The 21,001-nt window shown below is 37.8% G+C and overlaps 1 protein-coding gene across 1 annotated transcript in view; it reads left to right on the plus strand.

Moving 5' to 3' along the window:
• Kat6a (lysine acetyltransferase 6A) overlaps nucleotides 1-21,001 on the plus strand; it is an 81,257-nt gene that overhangs the window by 33,503 nt on the left and 26,753 nt on the right. Inside the window, exons 4-9 of the mRNA XM_021634820.2 lie at nucleotides 6,586-6,694; nucleotides 12,191-12,306; nucleotides 12,773-12,854; nucleotides 15,496-15,631; nucleotides 17,200-17,516; nucleotides 19,948-20,066. Coding sequence (XP_021490495.1) covers nucleotides 6,586-6,694; nucleotides 12,191-12,306; nucleotides 12,773-12,854; nucleotides 15,496-15,631; nucleotides 17,200-17,516; nucleotides 19,948-20,066 — 879 coding nt within the window. The remainder of the gene's footprint in view (nucleotides 1-6,585; nucleotides 6,695-12,190; nucleotides 12,307-12,772; nucleotides 12,855-15,495; nucleotides 15,632-17,199; nucleotides 17,517-19,947; nucleotides 20,067-21,001) is intronic.

Consider the following 21,001-nt stretch of genomic DNA (forward strand, 5'->3'; position numbering starts at 1 on the left):
CCCTGGCAGTCAGCTCCTGAACATTTTTATTTCCTTCATGATCTCATTCCTGAGAATAGTTCAGTTTCCCTAAGACTAAGCTGAGGCCTAGTCTTTATCCTTTAGGTAGTTACATATATAACAGAATGCTTTGGCAATAGATATTTTCAACCATGTTTCACTTCTGCTAAAAATTAAGTACTGTAAATTGTATGTATCTATGCAGAAATTAATTTGGAGTTGCAATTTACCTGATGATTGAAGAAAAAGCAAAGTCCTGAAAAATCCCTGGGAGTCTCAGAGATAGAATCTAAGTTATTACTTATCGGCAGACTTGAGAAGTTTGTGGTGGTTCATGCAGAGTAATCCTGCTGAATAAGAGAAATAGTGTCAGAAGTGAGCAGTGCTTGATGCTTGAGTTCTGAATCTTAGGTTTGTCTTGCAGTAAAGTTGTAAATATGAGTTATTTTTTTAACTGGATAAGAAAACTCAACTTTTACGTAGATACAATAAGTATGGAATAGTAAAATTTTAATTTTGGTAAAATGTAATGATTAATAGTTGATTTAAATTCTTTTGATTTTGTGGAACACTTAAGTTGTTTTTCTAAATTCAGTCTGCAGGACACAGGCAAGATAACACGGAATTCATAGCAGCAGGTAAAAATAGAGGGTCGAAGTGAGGACAATTCCTCGTATACTCAAGCTGTCTGCTTGTGAGACCACGACAGTTAAAACAGCTGTGTTCATTTTGTTATTGTGCTAAAATTTACATAGAATAAAATGTCTCAGTTTAGTCTTTTATGTATAATACAGTAGCATTAGGACATTCAGAGTTTTGTAGGACTATAATCACCATTGTCCATTTCCAAAATCTTTGTCATCTCAGACCATACCCATTAACCTGCTCTCTCTATCCCTAGCCCAGGGTATAATACTCTGCAGTCTACTTCCTGAGTTCTTGAATTTACATGTCTTAGGTACCTCAAAGAAGTGGAGTTCAAAGTTGCTTTTTATGATGTGCCATTTGGTTGGAAAATGAGTTGTAGTAATTTAATTAAAAATTTTTTGCATTATTTTGTGTTCAAGTCTGGAAGAATGGTGAATTTATTATCTGTTCTCTTATGTTTAGTGTTACTGGTCTTTGTAAGTGTCACTGTAAGTGTATGAATTAGGGACTCCTTGAATACCTTTTTGTTTTGAGACAGGATCTTGCTGTGTGGCTGTTCAGATATATATATATATATATTTATCTTAATTTTCACTAGGCTCTAAAAAGATAGTGTGTCAGGTGATGAATTTGGAGGTCTCAAAAATGTCCCTTGTGTAAGATATTCTGAAGTTTGTAAGCAGAAGTTATTTTATTTCATGATCTAAATTTCAAATAACTGAAGTATTAGGCTAATTTTGTACTGTTTGTGTTTTTCAAAGACGGTTTCAAAAGCTCTTGTGTTTGCTTCAATGCTGCCATCTGGTGACTATTGAGGATATTGCAACAGGGGCCTGAGAGCAGCAGTCATCATCTTAGACTTGATTTGCAACCCCATTATGTTATGCAACTGAATGTGGGTTTTATAACAACAACAAAAAAGTGATAACAGTAAAAGGTTTTGAATGTGCAACATACAAAAATTAATTGAAAATAAAACGTGTAATGAACTAGGCTTTGTGTAGTACTCACCTGTGCAGTTTCGCTGCATCCTTGGTTCTGCCTGTAACACCAGCATCATGCGCCTGCTGAGAGCTACCTCTTACAGCACCAGTGAACATTACCCAGAACGCTCAGATTTGGGGCCATTGTATGTTGTTTTTATCCTACAGTTAAAATGTTTCTAGTGCTATAGATAATGATTGAATTCTGGAAAACGACCATTAGTATATTCCTACTCTCATTTTGCATGTGATTATCAAATCAGTGTGTCTTGAGGGTTGTGTTGGCCTAGAACAGTTTTTTTTTTTTTTAAATTACTAGTTGAGTTGCTGACAAATTTCATAAAAAGTTAAATGGATTTTTGGTGTGGGTTTAGGACAGAATTTGCCATAATTTCTCTAAAATGGTCCTAATTATACTTTTGACATTTTGTACTCTTTGTTTAGGTGAAACAGCATTTGCACAATTATAAAATCAAAATACTGATGCACTTCAAACAGTGTTAAAGGTGTGCTGTGTCCTGTGCTTTCAGATATCCAACCAAGATTTTATACTTTATGTAAAAAATAAATAAACCTGTCCATCTTACTATGCAAATTTACCTTCATCTTTACCAAATGGTAAAAATAAGTATACTAAAGAACTGTCTTAAATTTCATTCTGACAGTGAATTTACTGGCACTAAATAGTGTGTGTATCTATTTATTTATTTATTTTTTTGTATCTGTATAACTGGGGTTGCTTAAAAATTTTGAGGGCCAAAGGTGATTACAAGTAAAGGAAGCCCTGATATAAGGCAACAGACACAGTACGGCTGACGTGCTCCCGGCCCTACGGATCCCGCTGCTTTAGAGAGAGTGCATGAGGGAGGTTGTGGTGGTAGGAGTCTCACCTAGGATTTGGACTGTAAAATCGCTGAGAATACTTTTGAAGACTCAAGTATCTATTTTATTTTTCTTTACAAACAAGGTTAAAATGTCATTGCTTTTGTTCTGCCAGGTAATTTAGTTATTCAATAGTGTGTGTGTGTGTGTGTGTGTGTGTGTGTGGTGCCTATTATTTGCTGTGCACTGTTGTCAGCACTAGTGATACTGTTTTCAACAGGTAAAAATCAGAATCTTCATAGACTTACAGCTGTGGACAGATGTCAGGTCGACACCTGTGCCATTCATTAGAGGAAGTAGTAAAGCAAGGAAGGACCTTGCGGATTACGATGGTAGGTAGATTGCTTTGAAGTGTTTAGTTGGCTGTGAAGAGAACCCTTACTGACAAGACTTTAGTGGAGATGTGAAAGATTTAGACAAGAGCAGTCTCTGTAGAAGGGAAGCAAATGCTTTGGAATATCTGACTTGTGAAGAAAACTGAAGCAGAGACAATGAGGGGGCTGCTGGGGAGTTTGGACAGTAGGTGATGAGGTCGGATGTGGTAGGACCTAGGGTTAGGCTGCTGCATATCGCAGAGTCTTGTGGCTCATTTGACACTTTACTCTGAAGTGGACGCTTGCACTTGAAGTAGCTAAACCACGTGCCTCACTTTAACTCTTAATGGGTTCACTTTGGCAGCTGTGTTTAATAGAGTGTAAGTAGGAGTCAGTTTACTTTTCTATAGACCATGGGAAGAGTAAGGTTCAATGTTTAAGCCTGGATACGTTTGTGAACAGTGATTATACAGCATATTGTCTGGCTTTTTCATAGATCTTTAAAAGTTGTCTTTATAGATTACCAGTAGTGTTCAGTTTTGTCTGTGATACAAGAGAATCAGTCTTGGTAGTAGAGTCTTGGAAAAGGTTAACTATTCCTTCTTTTTGTCCTTTTTACAAAAATCCTTTATTAGATCTGAAGCAATGTCAGTGCATTACACTGCTTAGTTTTCTTCGTGTACTTTTGTATATCCATATGCAACCCCCTCTATTTCACATGTCAAATTTTATTTTTTATGGACTTTTAAATTTTTTAAATTAAAAACCTTTTAAAATATAATTTTTCATTAATTTATTTGTTTATTTTACATCCCAATTGAAATACCACTCCCTCTCTCCTCCCAGTCCCACCCACTTCCCCCTTACCCGGCCTCTCTGACCCACACTGGCACATTGTGTCGCTTCATGACTAAGTGCCTCCTCCTTCACTGAGACAAAACAAGACAGCGCTGCTGGAGAAACAGGATCCAGGGGGAGTCAAGAGACAGCACCTGCTCCAGTTGTTAGGGGAGCCACTTGAGGACCAAGCAGCCCATCAGCTTCATATGTATAGTGGGCCTAAGACCAGTCCAGGCATGCTCCTTGGTTGGTGGTTCAGTCTCTATGAGTGCCCATGGGTCCAGGTTAGTTGGCTGTGTAGGTCTCCTTGTGGTATCCTTGACCTCTCAGCTCCCTCAATCCTTCCCCTAAGTCTTCCACAACACTCTCTGAATTATGAATTTATGATCTCATAATTGAGGTCTTTGATCTGCTTGGACTTGGGTTTTATTCAGGGTGATAAATATGGATCTATTTGCATTCTTCTACATGCAAACATCCAGTTAGACTAGCACCATTTGTTGAAGATGCTTTTTATCCCATTGTATGGAGTTGGCTTCTTTGTCAAAATTAAGTGTCTGTAGGTATGTGTTTATTTCTGGGTATTCGATTTGATTCCATTGGTTGACCTGTCTGTTTCTGAGCCAGTACTGTGCAGTTTTTATTACTATTGTTCTGTAGTACAACTTAAAATCAGGGGTGGAGATACTTCTAGAAGTTCTTTTATTGTACAGGGGTGTTTTCACTATTCTGGTCTTCTGTTTTTCCACATGTAGTTGCGAATTGCTCTTTTAAGGTCTGTAAGAATTCTGTTGGAATTTTGATGCAGTTGCGTTGAATCTGTAGATTGTTTTGGTAAGCCGGCCATTTTTACTATGTTAATCCTGCCAGTCCATGAGCACAGATCTTTCCATCTTCTGTTATCTTTTTCAGTTTCTTTCTTCAGAGACTTAAAGTTCTTGTCAGGTCTTTCATTTGATTGGTTAGAATTACACTAAGATATTTTATATTGTTTATGATTATTGTGAAGGGTGTTGTTTCCCTAATTTTTTTTTAGCATGTTTGTCATTTATATACGGGAGGTCTGCTGAATTTTTTTGAGTTACTTTTGTATCCGCCCATTTTGCTGAAGGTGTTTATCAGCTGTAGGAGTTCTCTGGTAGAATTTTTGGGTTCACTTATATACTATCATCCTGTGAATAGGGATACTTTTGACTTCTTTCTGATTTGTGTCATCTTGAATCTCCATTAGTTGTCTTATTGCTTATTTAAGAGATATGGAGAGAATAGATAGCCTTGTCTTTTTCCTGATTTCAGTGGAATTGCTTTGAGTTTCTCTATTTAATTTGATATTGGCTATTGGCTTGCTGTATATTATGTTTAAGTATGGGTCTTGTATCCCTGAGCTTTCTGAGACTTATCATGAAGGAGTGTTGGATTTTGTCAAAAGCTTTTTCAACATCTAATGAGATGTTCATGTGTGTTTTTTTTTCCCTTTCAGTTTGTTTATATAATGGATTACATTGATGGGATTTTCATATGTTGAACCATCATGGTAGATGATGTTTTTGATGTATTCTTGGATTCGGTTTATGAGTATTTTATTGAATAATTTTGCATCAATGTTCATGAGGGAAATTGGTCTGAAAGTCTCTTTCTCTGTTGAATCTATGTGGTTTAGGTATCAGTGTAACTGACCTCATAGAATGTTCCTTATTTTTCTGTTTTGGGAATACTTTGAGGAGTATTGATATTAGTCCCTCTTTGAAAGTCTGGTAGAATTCTGCACTAAAACCATCTGCCTCTGGGCGTGTGTGTGTGTGTGTGTGTGTGTGTGTGTGTGTGTGTGTGTTTGGGAGACTTTTGATGACTGCTTCTATTTCCTTAGGGGCTATAGGATTATTTAAATTGTTTAGCTGATCTTGATTTAACTTTGGCAAATGAAATCCATTTCCTTTAGATTTTCTAATTTTGTGGCATACAGGCTTTTGAAGTAAGATTTAATGAGTCTTGGATTTCCTCATTTTCTGTTGTCATGTCCCCCTTTTTATGTCTGAGTTTGTTAATTTGTATAGTATCTCTCTGCCTTAGAGTTAGTTTGGCTAGGGGTTTGTCTATCTTGTTGACTTTCTCAAAGAAACAGCTCTTGGTTTCATTGATTCTTTTTATTGTTTCCTTTGTCTCTAAGTTATTGATTTCAACCCTGAGTCTGATGATTTCTTTCTGTTTACTCCTCTTGGGTGTGTATGTTTCATTTTGCTCTAGAACTTCTAGGTGTGATTTTTTTAGATTTAACATTTTCTTTAGCAGATGTATTGATTTCTTCAATTGCATCTTCTGTCCCTGAGGTTCTTCCCTCCATTGCTTGTATCCTCTGTTGGTGATGTCTATCTCTGTAGTTCCTGTACTTTCACCCAAGTTTTCCATCTCTAGGACTCCTTCGGTTTGTGTTTTCTTTATTGTTTTTATTTCCATTTTCAGGTCTTGAATTGTTTTATTAATTTTCTTCACATGTTTGCTTTGTTTCCCTTTTAAGGCTTACTAAGTGCCCATAACAGGAGCATAAAAAGTGCTGATCTGGTCCTCCACCAAATCACCATTGGGATTTCTCTCTTGGTGCCAGTGCTACATAGAATAGTAGTATATTCTTTGTTTCTTACATGCTTAACTGTGGTCTGCTTTACATTATGCTGATGTATAATGTAAATGCTTTTCCAGATCGCATGTATCCCAGATTTGATAGGATCCTAGATAAAAAATTTTTGTGCTTTTGGGCAAAAGCAAGGTTGATGGAAACTTACTGAGTAGGAATTTTAGGAAGAGTGATATAATTGTTTCAAAGTTATGTAAACTCAGAATAAAGTGTAAAACTAATTTTAATTTTATATTCATACTAAAAAAAGTACTTGTGGTAGAATCAGTTATGTTTTTCTCTGCAGCCGGTTGCTGAACCAATCCCCATCTGTAGTTTCTGCCTTGGTACAAAAGAACAAAACCGGGAAAAGAAGCCAGAGGAACTCATCTCCTGCGCAGACTGTGGCAATAGTGGTATGTGGCTTCCTGTTTGCCTTCTAACAGATCTGCAAGAGAAGGAGAAGGTTGCTTAAATGAGTTGGTATTCTTGATTTTTGCCAAATGTATGTTTTAACCTAATTCCGGTTTTCAGTAACCAAGTTGAGCTTTTACATTAGAGGGATTTTAATAGCTGAAATGTATAGTTAATTTAATTGTATTTCATGTGTTTTTCATAAATGTTCTGTGAAGTTTTTTTTTTTCTGTTCTTTGTAGTTCATTATTGAGTACCTGTTTAAGTCACAACAATCAGTCTAAAGTTTATTTTATTCTTGAGTAAACAATTCAGGCTGGTGAGAAAGCTCAGCTCAGTCAGTAATGTAGTTGATGTGCAAGCTTGAAGACCTGATTCAGCCTTTGGGTAGAGGCTCAGGGTGTCTGTGGAGCTTTCTAGCTGAACAGCCTAGTCTATTCAGTGACTCCAGGCCAGTAAAACCCTGTCTCAGAAAACAAGGAGGATGGCTCCTCAGGAACTGTAGACAAGGTTAACCTTCCCCTAATCCATGTGTGCCTCTATCCTCAGGTGTGCACACACACAGCATAACTACTCTTTTTCTTGATTTGTCTGTTTGACCCATAGAACCAGAAAGATGACAGATTTGTTTTTCTAGATTTTCACCTTGGGATATTGTTGATGCCGGAGTTTTGAGCCTATGAAATCCTCGGCCTAGAGAAAGGTTTTTCAGAGTTGTCTAACTCTAGTTCCAGAGATATTCTTACTCTACATTTTACAAATACATAAGACTATACAGGAAGTCTTTAATAAATCATTATCTTAAATCCTTGTTTTCATTTTCAGTGTTTTTTAAGAGTAACATTCAGGATTTGGGCCAGAAAACAGAAGCTAGGTGCTTCAAGACAAATTTAAAGTTGGAATTGGCTATTTATGAAGTGGTTGGAGCCTAGGGCTCCTGCAGAAGTGACTACCAGGCTGTGAGGTTGTCCTGTCTCTCTCCAGGAGGGAGAACTGGGGCTCCATGGAACTTGTAAGTTCTGGGATTTGACTATCTTCATTGCCTACTGGACACTCGGACACTGTTGTCTTCAGGACTGCTCATCATTAGGAAACATGCTAGAGAGGGAAGATGGTCTTTGTATCATTGTCGTATAAGTTCCCTGAGCATGCCCCCTGCATTTCACTTCTAGACTCTGGTTAGAAAGGTGCCTGTAAGTGTAATATTGAGCTTTGCAGGGCCTGCTCCTCACTGTGGCAGTGGGACCCAGGGCTTTACACGCCAGGCAAGTACTCTACCACGTGAGCTCCATTCCCAGTTCAGGCTTTTGAGTTTGTATTTATAGAAGCGTTAGAAGAAGAGGTTAGAAAATCTTGAGTGCTGAGAGACCATATATAGTACAATATCATTAGCAAAAATAAATTCTGGGTAGTTTTTGTAGTGAAACAAACAAAAAAGCCATAACAGCAGAGATGATTAAAGATACAGCAGCTGCTGCACAGTGCAGGGAGGGAGTAGGTGAAGATGCAGCAGCTGCTGCACAGTGCAGGGAGTGGATGAAGATGCAGCAGCTGCTGCACAGTGCAGGGATTGGGTGAAGATGCAGCAGCTGCTGCACAGTGCAGGGAGTGGATGAAGATGCAGCAGCTGCTGCACAGTGCAGGGAGTGGATGAAGATGCAGCAGCTGCTGCACAGTGCAGGGAGTGGATGAAGATGCAGCAGCTGCTGCACAGTGCAGGGATTGGGTGAAGATGCAGCAGCTGCTGCACAGTGCAGGGAGTGGATGAAGATGCAGCAGCTGCTGCACAGTGCAGGGAGTGGATGAAGATGCAGCAGCTGCTGCACAGTGCAGGGAGTGGATGAAGATGCAGCAGCTGCTGCACAGTGCAGGGATTGGGTGAAGATGCAGCAGCTGCTGCACAGTGCAGGGAGTGGATGAAGATGCAGCAGCTGCTGCACAGTGCAGGGAGTGGATGAAGATGCAGCAGCTGCTGCACAGTGCAGGGAGTGGATGAAGATGCAGCAGCTGCTGCACAGTGCAGGGAGTGGATGAAGATGCAGCAGCTGCTGCACAGTGCAGGGAGTGGATGAAGATGCAGCAGCTGCTGCACAGTGCAGGGAGTGGATGAAGATGCAGCAGCTGCTGCACAGTGCAGGGATTCCCTAACTGTTTAGGTGTGGAGCCCTTCTCAAAAATTAATTTTATGAATTATGAAAGAGGATATATTATTTTTCCAGTACTAATTCTGTTATGGATTATTCACTTTCGGTAGTAGATAAATGCATAAAAATATATTTGGTAGCGGAACTATAAAATCCAATGTGATGCTCCAGAGCTTCCATTCTAAAGGCTACTGTAACTTTCTGGAAATGTTCATTGAGGTATACAGACTTTGGGTCTGGTTAGTTTGGGGTTGGGATTGTTTTTAATCTGCTAGGCTTTTTAACTTAAAAGTTACAAAGATAATAACAGCAGTTATCTATTACTACTGAAATAACTTAACCTAATACCTTGTAGCTTATAATGATTGCAGACATTTTAGTTTTATACTGTTTTCTGTGCGTTGGGAATTTGGAAGTGACTTATGCAGGCAGTTTGACTTGATATCTTATGAGGACATACTTAAGCTTTTAATTGGTACTTCAGACACCTAAAGCTTCCATGATGGCTCTTTACCTGACTGGCAGATAGAGGATGCTGCCTGGTGACAAGAAGCCTCAGTTTTTTTGCCGTGTGGACCTGGAGATAAGGCTGTATGAATCCCTACACCATGGCAGCTGGCTTTCTCTAAGCATATATCCATAAAAAACAAGGATGCAAACTTGAGTGTCTTTTATAATAGCCTGAGAAGTTATGCTGTCATTTCAACAGTATTGTATTGGTTCTACAGATCAACCCTACGTCAGTGTGAGAACAAATCTATAATGGGGGAAAGGCAGCTTAGAAACTGGCTATCACAGTGATAAAAGGAGAAAAGCATGAACACCATCAGATATGCAAATTGATATCTTCTAAAACATTTTAGAACATTTATAACCTAAAATAAAAAGAGCAAGAATAGTTTGGGGAAATGAATAGTTATAGGAAATGTCCAAATTCTATATGAGTAAAAAGAAACATATTTCTAAGCATGAAGTCTAAAGAGAAAAGTCTGTGGTCAAGCAGCTTACAAAAGAGCAAAATAATTGCTGAGCATATAAAAAGAGCCTTACCTGTACAGTAGCAGGAATACATGTCAAACACTAGGAAAATGTAAGTTTTTAGAGTTTAAACATTGTAGATGTTTAAATACAGTGCAAACTTGTAAGTACAACGATGATGTGCCCATGCTGTCATAGCAGCACTGATGCTACACCGTGGCTTTTGAAAGCTTTGCCTGTACATTTCAGCCAGTCAAACTGAAAATGTCATTATACTCACCAGTCTTTCAGGAGTTTTTCCTATGGAAATAAAAAAACTTCGTAACCAGGATGTCTTGGTTAGTGTTTCTCATGCTGGGATAAATTATCATGCAAAAACAACATGGGAAGGAAAGGATTTATTTAGCTTACACTTACATCACAGCCCATCACTGAAAGAAGTCAGGCAGGAACTCAAGCAGAGGCCCTGGGGGAACACTGCTTGCAGGCTTGCTCAGCTTGCCTTAGTCACAGCATCTAGGGACCATCTATCTGCCCAGGTGGCACCACTCACACCTCATTAGTCAAGACTGTGACCTAAATACTAGCCTCCAGACCAGTCTTATGAAAGCATTTTCTCAGTTAGGAATCTCTCTTCCAGGATATATGTAGGTTTGTGTCAAGTTGAAAAAAACAAAAACCAAAAACACAAAACAATCAGTAAGTATTTAACAATAGGGAAATAGTCATGGATGTGATCACTTATCGAATCAGTGGCATATAATCAGTTTAAATAATAAGGATATGAAGTTTAATAGGATGAAATAATAGAAAGCCAAACAGAAACTACATATTCTGTAGCTGTGACTCTCAGCTCCGTTTAGAAGGGAAAGTATAAGAAGAAAGTAGCTGTAATTAGAGTTGATATATTAGGTCACAATTCCTCTCCTGCTCTTCTTCGGAGTCCATGTTTTGATGTTTGCTACCTTATAAAAGTAGTAATTCTGTAGAAACAGAAAAAAAAAGGATAAAATATTTAACTAGCCCTTCTTTCACAAAAGAGTAAAGATAAGTAAAGGAGTGGAACAAGTCTTAGTTGAGTTTGAAAATTGGAGAATCAAAAAGATACTGACCCATGGGAGAGGATCTCTCTTCCCATCTCTCCATTCCTCTTGCTCTTGTAAATTCAGATCCCAACAGAAATACTGCTTTTTTTTTTTATTTAGCTCATGTAGCTAAACCATGAGCATGTAATTACTTAAATGTTGACATTTTTATCTTATTTAAAATTATGAAAGTAAACTGTTCCCATTAAACACTGATATCATAGACAGTACTCTGAATACTTACTGGTCACACATTATTTGATTAATCTCAAGTTTTGAATAAATCATATTTGCATCTAGGACCTGGAAACATTCTGAGTAGTGCTACAGCCAACATACCCTAATATAGCAGAGGGAGCAAACTGACTCCAGCAGACTGTCATTCAACTTTCAGACTTGCATGTGTGCTTACACAATGGATAAATACATGTAGTGATGATGATGATGATGATGATGGTGGTAATGATTTGGATTGGCTTTCTCCTGCTGTGGGGCCTACGCATCACACTCAGGCTTCCTGGTTAGGTGATACGCACTGTTCACACTGAGCCATTTCACTGGCTATGATCAGCCTTTCAAGGCTGGTGACCCGTGTAAAGGTAGAAGGAGGGAACTGACTATGAATTGTCCTCTAATTTCTACATGCCCACTATGACATACATGTATGCATCCACAAATAACTTTAAAATTTTATAAGCAACAGACACATGACTATGTCCTCATACTTTAGTGTACTCTATAGGGTCCCACCAAATTCCTTTCTTCATGGATTAAGAACTTCTCCTTGAAATCTCAGGTAGGCACATAATTCCTCCATTACCAGTATCTTGTCTAATAAAAAAAATTTTTTTTCTGCTGTTTTTGAACCTTATTAGAGATACAAAAGTAGGTATAAATGTGAATCAGAATCCTTCTTTAAAATGTTCACAGCTCTTATTATCTCAGGTATTACCAAAATATGTATAAGTAGATTTTTTTGTGTTCTTTCAGGGGTGGCTTAGGCATATTTGTATTCATGTAAACACCAGCACACATACAAACAATAGTTTGGTGCCGTCTCAATACAAATTTGGACACGATTTTTATACATACAGTGTGGGCAGTTATGCTAAATCTTGTTTGGTTTTAGGAAAACTGACTTGGAGTGCCAAGTCTTGATGGAATATTGTATGGCAAGCTTCCAGGAGTATCTTGTTTTATCTTTCATAGTTAGGATGATTACCATTTTGTACCATTTTTCTTTTTTTAGTATAATTATTTTCATCACTGAATTTTATTTCACTTTTATTAGGTCATCCATCCTGTTTAAAGTTTTCTCCAGAGCTAACAGTGAGAGTGAAGGCCTTACGGTGGCAATGTATCGAGTGTAAAACATGCAGCTCCTGTCGTGATCAAGGCAAAAATGCAGTGAGTATTTTGACTTTACCAGGCTATTTCATTCAGTAGCCTTTCTAGGTAGATATCCTTAATTTGGAATGTTGTTCGCTTGGACATAGTGATTTGTAAATCTGCTTGATAATACATGTGCAAAGATACTTAGCTATTCTCAAGAAAGTTCCCGATTCTTTTGAGCAGTGCAGAGGCATTGATTTATGAGTGTTTCCTTCTTAATTACAAGTCATCCTTCTCATTTTAGTACAACAGATCAGGGTTAGCTGTCATCTGGCTATGAATGTACCAGAAAACACTGAACCTGTACTTTTTCACCAAAGATTTCCACTAACTCAGAGTGTTTACTAAGTTAATACTGGTTAAAGAACGTTTTAATATGGGAGTATTAGCTTTGAAGTTTCCCAGGTTTAATGTCCTGAAATTCTTCTGTCTCCTACGGTTAAACAGAAACATCTTTTTCTTCCTTTCTTTCTTTTGAAAGGATAACATGCTCTTTTGTGATTCATGTGACCGAGGTTTTCACATGGAGTGCTGTGACCCACCACTCACACGGATGCCAAAAGGTAAGAAGTTCTTTCTGAACTCAAGCTGAGAAAGGGATGTTGATGGAATCACACTTTTTCTTCTGTTAAGATGAAAAATTAATTGATTTTCATTTAGATTGTATAAATAAAAAGATAGCTGACATCTTAAAAGTAGGATATACTTTTTGTCAAGGCTACTTAACATGTTTTGTACTTGTTTTCACTTACTTTCAACATTGCAGTGTTTATGAAGGATGAAATGGTTTATGTTTAAATTATTTACTAGTCTCTAGCTAGAGGCTAAAATACTTGGCTCATGTAGCATTTTGAAATCTATTTTTTAAAATGAGGGAATAAAATTATATTAGGATATGTTGGTTGTAACACTACTCAGAATGTTTCAGGGTACTAGACTCAAATATGATTTATTCAAAACTTAAAATTAATCAAATAATGTGTGACCAATAAGTATTTAAATAATAAGATACAGCTATTAATGCTATTAATTAATGCTATTAGGTTCCTTTGGCACTTGTTCCTTGAAAGATGTTGGTTGGGATATAATTGCCCTTTGGTTAGATTTCCGTGGAGTACCATTTGGTCATCTGTTTATAATTTCTTTAAAAGAGAATATCAGGCTATGTCTAGTGGCATAAACCTACAATCCCAACTTTTGAGGATTCAGAGAAATGGGGATAATAAGTTCAAGGCTTGCCAGTCTGGCTAAGTTTTCATGACCACATTTAACATTTGGAAAGAAAAAAGTTCTGGAAAAATAACCTAGTGGGTTGTGAATATTTCAGAATATTTCAGTTCTGGTGGCACCCCTATTTTTCCTTTTTCCATTTCCACAGATTCTATTTCAACTCTTGAGTTAGATCTGTATGTTCCCTAAGTATAAATAACACCTGTGGAATACCACCTATAGTGGAACACCTATAGTGTATTTGGTACTGTCTTCCCAGAGGTGGAGAGGGACTCAGCCATAGTTCACAGCACTTATAGGTCTGCCTTCAGTCACTCTATGACATCCTGTTGTCACCTTTTAAAATACCCTAAACACATGAGTATATATATTAATATATATATATATGTATGAGTATATGCCTCTCCTTTGCATCTAATTCAAGTTGAGACATGAGGCTCTCTGAGAATCTTTCAAGATAAGATTTTCTCATGAGTTTTTTCCTGTACATTTAACTACAAGAGGGGTTTTATAATAGCTTAAGACAGGAAAGACTGAATTTATTTCAGACTTTCAAAAAGTTGGCAAAATTGTAGAGCATAGCCTCCTTATTACCCCCCCCAATGGTATTGTTTTACAAAACTGTAAGACAAAGAATCCAGAAAGTCGGTGTTTGATATGATTTTTTTTAAAAGACTTATTATTTATACAGTAATCTGCCTGCATGTGTGCCTACAGGCCAGAAGAGGGCACCAGATCTCATTCTAGATGGTTGTGAGCCACCATGTCATGGCTGGGAGTTAATTTAGGACCTTTGGAAGGACAGCAGTAGTGCTCTTAATCTCTGAGCCACCTCTTCAGCGCCCCCCAGTGTTGATATGATTAACCATAATCAAAGGCCTCATTCTCAAGATCCATTTGGGATCTCACAATTAGTGTCATACTACTTTGTCTTTCTCCTGTGATAATTACTCAGACTTTGTTTTTTCCTGACTTTGACATACTAGGAGAGTACTAGTCTGTTATTTCACAGAAAACCCGTCCATTTATGATTAGATCAAGTTTATAAATTTGACAGTAAGATGATGTGCTGGGCTTCCCAGTGTATCACGACAAATAGTGGTGATATGCCTTATTACTACTAGTAATGTTAATTTGATTACTTAACTACAGTCATAAAGAAACCTGACAGGTTTTCCCTTTTGTTCACTCACTAGCAACTGTCAATCTTTTTTTTGCCTTTGCAGCTCAGAGTGGGAAATACAGCATTATCTGTCTAGTCCACCATTCTTTCTAAACTGTCTAATTGAAATTGCAACTTAAATAACTATTCATTTCTTAACATTTATTTATTAAATACTTAAATCAGTAGCAAAACATGAATTTATTTTGTTCTATGGATGATCTTTCATTGCTTTAATCATTTTCCATTGGGAATACCTTGAAGTTGGCTGCCAAGTCCTTTTGACATCTGTTTATGAGTGTAACATTAGAAGATCTTTGAAACTATTTTGGGTTTTTTTCCCCTTCTTGTCCTGCAGTCAACCAGTATTTTAAGAAAACTGGCTTTTTATTATAGGCTCGTAATTAGGTGCTAATATCTGGTCCTACTTATAGAGCAGATTTTTGTTGTTGTTGTTTTGTATTGTTTTTTGAGACACAGTCTCTCTATTATGTAGCTTTGGTTGTCCTAGAACTCAGAGTCTATCTGCCTATTCTGGAATTAAAGGCGTGCACTACCACACCCGACTAGAACAGAAATTTTTGACCGAGAATCAGTGGCTCCTGTCCATTCACAAGCTTCATGGTTATATATGAATTTCTTTTAGCTGTTTGTAGATGTTTATTTGTGTATTTATTCATGTCTTTTTTTTCTTCCACAGAAGCATTTCACTAGATTGTCACATTAATTCTCAACCTTGAGGGGCTGGACTATCTGAAACCTTTCAGTGTATTTGTAGCTACACTTCTGTATAGAATTTTATTCTTTTACAGGCATGTGGATATGTCAGATATGTCGACCTAGGAAAAAAGGACGAAAACTTCTACAAAAGAAGGCAGCACAGATAAAACGGCGCTATGCTAATCCAATAGGACGTCCAAAAAACAGGTTAAAGAACCAAAACACGGTGTAAGTTGTACTTATGGCAAGGTGAGGGGAGAAAAGAATAGGGCCTTGTGTGTAGTGTAGGAGCCACGTGTTTCGTTATGAGAAAGAGCCCATTGTTCTAACTGGCATTTGAGTATCACATGCTGAATTTTACCGAGCCCTTAATAAAGTGTCAGGTATGACTACTCTAAGTGCGTTTTATGTTCAGTCATGCAATCCCAGAACCCTAGTGACGTGTAGGTGCTGTTGTTACTTTTAATTTTCAAAAGTGGAAGTTAAAGCACAGAGAAAGTAATTTGTGTAAAGTTATATATTGAGTGTTGAACTGGGATTAAAACCTAAGTCAGGCACCAAACTGTGATGTTTAACCTTATGTTGCTGCTTGTGTGCAAACAGCAAAGGGAAACAAGAATTATGTGAGTCTTTCGGATGCAGGCTTAGTTGCTTATCAATAGACACAAGCAGGTCACTAGGCAAGGTCTTACTGAGTTGATAACTGAGTCCCATTTTTGTGTTCTCCTGAAATAAAGGGGTATGTTTTCATCTGTTATAAAAAAAAAAAAAGACAAATTATAGACTTGGAAACAAGGCTGTTTCTGGAGGTGGTGGGACAAGGTTCAGTAGCAATTCACCTTTGGTCATATAAAAATGTTTTAAATCTGTAAACCTATTTTTAGTTTTAAGAAATTTATGTACCTTTTCTACACTTAATACCATCTAGAGGTGATATAACAGAAATAGATAAGCATTCTAACCTGACTTGTACAGAACCAGCATTCTAGTCTGTTTCCCATCTTAAATGAAGCTCTAATTTGCCTTCTAAAATGATCTTTTGATTTCTGCTCTCCAGAAAGTAAGCCTGTAAGGTAAAAGTGTAACTCTTTGGTACAGTCATCACTGAATTAGACGGCTTTATGACCTAGAGAGCTAGTTGTTGATAGACCTAACTCATGTGCCCGAGAATCACAGTGTGGCTTAGAGATGGGGTTTGTCTTAAGTATATGACTAGTAACAAACAGTATGAACATGCATTTTAACTTTAACTTTAGGGTTCTTCCCACTGTAAGCTAGCTTTCCTGGAAATAGATGGTTCTAAGATAATATCACTGTTTATAGTTTATAATTTTTTTCCTCTCCCTCCCTCCTTCCTTCGTTCCTTCCTTCCTTCATTCCTTCGTTCCTTCCTTCCTTCCTGCCTTCCTGCCTGCCTGCCTGTCTTCCTGCCTTCCTGCCTGCCTTCCTACCTTCTTTCCTTCTTCTTCTTCCCTCCCTTTCTCCCTCGCTCTTTCTTTCCCTCTGACTCTTTCTCCTTTCCTTTGTTTCATCTTTTCTGTCTCTTTCTTTTGCTCCATTCTTTTTGGCAGGGCCTCAGTGTGCAGTTCCAACTGCCCTGGAATCTGCTATATAGACCAGACTTGCCTGAACTCACCACAGAGATCTACCTGCCTCTGCTTTCTGAGTGCTAAAGTTTCATATAAATACTATTTGAAAAATAGAGCATAGGTGGTTTTATATGTTTTATATTAAATATGTAGCTTATAATGTTTTTTTTAATAGTTAAATAATATTTTTCCTGTTTGATTCTTTAGATCAAAAGGTCCCTTTAGCAAAGTTCGAACTGGTCCTGGAAGGGGTCGGAAACGTAAAATCACTGTCTCCAGCCAATCTGCATCATCATCAGAAGAAGGATATTTAGAGCGGATAGATGGCTTGGACTTCTGCAGAGATAGCAATGTCCCCTTGAAGTTCAACAAGAAAACCAAAGGGCTCATTGATGGCCTTACCAAATTCTTCACCCCTTCTCCTGACGGGCGGAAGGCCCGAGGGGAGGTGGTAGACTACTCTGAGCAATACAGAGTCAGGAAAAAGGGCAACAGGAAATCAAGCACTTCAGATTGGCCCGCAGGTAAAAGTTTGAACCGAGATGAGAAACAGAGTATTCCAAAAGTATATTATTTGTGTTAACACTTGTTGTAGAGAGTAGTTTACACTTGACAGTAAAAATTAGGGACAAGCCCAGTGGCACAGACCTGTAATTGTAGCACTGGAGAGTCTGGACCACAGGAGGACCACAGGTTTGAGATCAGCCTGGGATATGTAGTGGAGTGTGTGGAAGCAAACTTTGGGCATCTAAGAATGTCCGTGTAGCACTACACAATCAGGTGATGCTGCAGCAGGAGTTTGAGCCAGGGGCGAAGCTGCAGAGTGTAACTCCTGAAGCCCTGTGGTTTTTGCTTTATTTCTGCAAGGAAATTAGAGCAGACATGGTTAATCTGCTGTTCGTTTAAGTATACAGAAAAGACCAAAATATATGCAGGATGGTATGCATGGTTTTCTACTTTAGATCTTGAGAAGTGTATTGGTAAGTTTTCACATACTAAGCAAAGAGGGACGGGGATTCCTGTATCGCTCCAGCCGATAGCCTATGTTTAGATTGACTTTCAACTTTTCAAAATGGGAAATAACCGTTGAAAGGGCTCACTAGTATGGTAGATAGTTCACATCAGAGGAATTTGATCAGCTGCCCAGGTATTTAAAGCTTTAAATAGTCTCTGTGTGAGGCTGGAGTTTAGAAAAAATAGCCATGTCATAGTTGAGGAAATTTGAAAAGAACTGGATTATGGGGACCAAAGTTCTAGGTTCTTACTAAAGGGAAAAGTTTTTGTTGCTGTTGTTGTTTTGTTTCATTTATTTATTTTTTACTTCATAAGAGTTAAATTTATTATATAAAACAACAAACTTATGAATACAGTTTTTTAACATTATTTTTAAATTTATTCTTCTCTTACACAATACATTCTGAGCACAGCCTCCTCTCTCTCCAATAGTTTATTTTTTTCAAGCTCCTAACTACTGCAAGAGAATTTTGTTTTGTTTTGTTCTCGAGACAAGGTTTCTCTGTATAGGCCTGGCTGTCCTGGAACTCACTCTATAGACCAGGTTGGCCTCAAACTCATAAGAGATGTGCCTGCCTCTGCCTCCCAACTGGTGGGGTTAAAGGCATGTGCCACCACTGCCTGGCTGCAAGAGAATTCTTAGTTTTGGTTTCCTGTCTCAAGTATTCCATGAACAAGTGGTTATATTACCTGCTTCTTCATTTCTGAATATGCGACTGGCTGATTGGTGCAGGAGAGGAGATACTCATCCCTCTCTCTGACCCTGTTGTGACTTGCTGGCTTGGCTTTCACCAGAGTGGCAGTCAGTTTCTGTTTTCATTCAAGACATTCCATGTTAGATAATGGGTGAGCTTGTTATCCAGGAAGGGTGTAGTCCATTTTATGTTAGACTTACAAAAGGACTTCTAAAATTTGCACTTGGGAATGGATTAGTAGAAAAACTTCCTGGAAACTTAGAAATAAAAGCTGCTCTAGCAAATGTATAAAAATATGTAGAGAACTAACTAAGCTTTAATGATTGATGCATTGGCTTTATGGGATCTATGATTTTCTCTATGCATTGTAAATATTAAGAAACAATTTGTGCATCCTTTTATACAGTGTCACAGTATGCGATACTAGACTAAGTCTGTGCCTGCATCCATCTGTGCTGTGCACTAGGGGGCATTAAAACTACTTGGTTACATTAGATTGTACTGTCTTTTCAGTTTGAGAATGTTGTCATCCTTGAGTTTTTGTCTTCTTTTTCTTCTTGTACTAAATGAATAACAGAGCCAGTATATGCAGTCAATTTGAAAAGAACTGTCACTGATTGGTCTTTTCAGCCATACTCAAAGAGGAGGTCACCAGCAGTGTCATCTTCAAATGCAAAGGATAATGATCTGCATAATCCCCATACTCCCTTCACTAATTATTTTGCCCAGTTGAGGAAGAGCCATCATTTAGTGGATGATTATCATAATTTTTCATACTTACCCAGAGGATTATCATCTGTGGTCCTCAGGTTTGTGGAGTTTGTGCTTTAACAGGGCACCCAGAATGTGAAGGGAGTTAGTATTTCCTGGTATCAGTTAAGGTAGCTCTTTTGAAGTCTGTGTGGTGATTATTGGCACATTGAATTCATGCTAAAAGTGTCAGTAGTCACACTTTCAAAATGAATTTTCTATTCTTTAAACCCTTTTCTTGTTCTGTCTTTTGAAATTAATCTTTTAATGAATTTAAATTTGGTTATGTCATATTTTTAGGAAGATTTAAAACAATTTGGGATTTTTACCAGAAGGACAGATTCTTAATATTTGAGTAAAGTTTCTGGATCAGTTTAATGCTGTCCTTTTTTTTTTTTTTTTGGGTAGTACAAAGTAATATAAGGTCTTCAGACTGAAAGCTCATATTAAATTGAAGACAGTACAAATAACATGTGAGTCCTTTCTTTATGTGTAGACAATCAGGATGGCTGGGATAGCAAACAAGAAAATGAGGAGCGGCTTTTTGGGAGCCAGGAAATCATGACAGAGAGAGATATGGAATTATTTCGTGATATCCAAGAACAAGCACTGCAGGTAAGTTTGCATATTCAGGCTACACAGTCAAGGAGCTAAAGCGTAGCAAACAGAACTCTTGTATGGTGGTAGAACAAGAGGGGCCACTTATCCTGAGATAGATGTGGTTTATGCAGATGTGTATCTCTCGTTGTTACAGAGTTCCTTTCAAACTGCAACTTGCTTATGTTTTGCCAAGAAATACACTGTGGTGATGACCAGTATTAAAGGAACACATTATGTATATTTTCTTATTGTACTAAGTAAAATTGTAATTTACTCTTATTATTTTTATATGTATAAGTAAAAATACCATATGTTGTTTCCTGGAACTGGAGTTACAGACAGTTGTGAACCAGTATGTGGGGGCTGGGAATCAAACCCAAGTCCTCTGCAAAAACAAGTGCTCTCAGGTGCTGAGCTAATTCTCCAGTTCTTGGAGAAAAGATGTATTTTGAACATTTCATGGTTTTTTGTTGTGTGAATAAAAACTTTAGGTTAAGAGAGAGTAGGAAGTACATCATGGTGAAAGGATGTCACCTGGAGGTCAGGAAGAAGACAGAGAATGGCAGGAACATGGGTCCAGTAATCCCTTCAAAGGTGTGCCCAACCTACTGCTTCTAAGCTTTGTGTGTTAAGAGTTCTTTGATCTCCCAGTTGTGTCATAAGCTGGCAGCCACGCCTTTTAACCTGTAGCTGTGGTGAAACAATTTAAGATTCAAACCATAACATTAATCCTGTCTATATATTTGTATAGACAAACAGGTACCCATCTTAGTTCTTTTACATTCTTACCTCTACTCAACATTAGAGCCACTAGAAGATTCAGAATGTCTCCAGGATATGACTAAGGTTGTTGCTTCAAAGTCACTGTCATTTGGTGTGGGTATTACCATAGTCTCTAGACTGAGCCTCCGGCCTTCACTTTTTCCTTGGTGCCTTGCCTCGGTCTCTAG

This window comes from Meriones unguiculatus, chromosome 4, assembly GCF_030254825.1.
Source record: "Meriones unguiculatus strain TT.TT164.6M chromosome 4, Bangor_MerUng_6.1, whole genome shotgun sequence".
Classification (NCBI taxonomy): Eukaryota; Metazoa; Chordata; class Mammalia; order Rodentia; family Muridae; genus Meriones; species Meriones unguiculatus.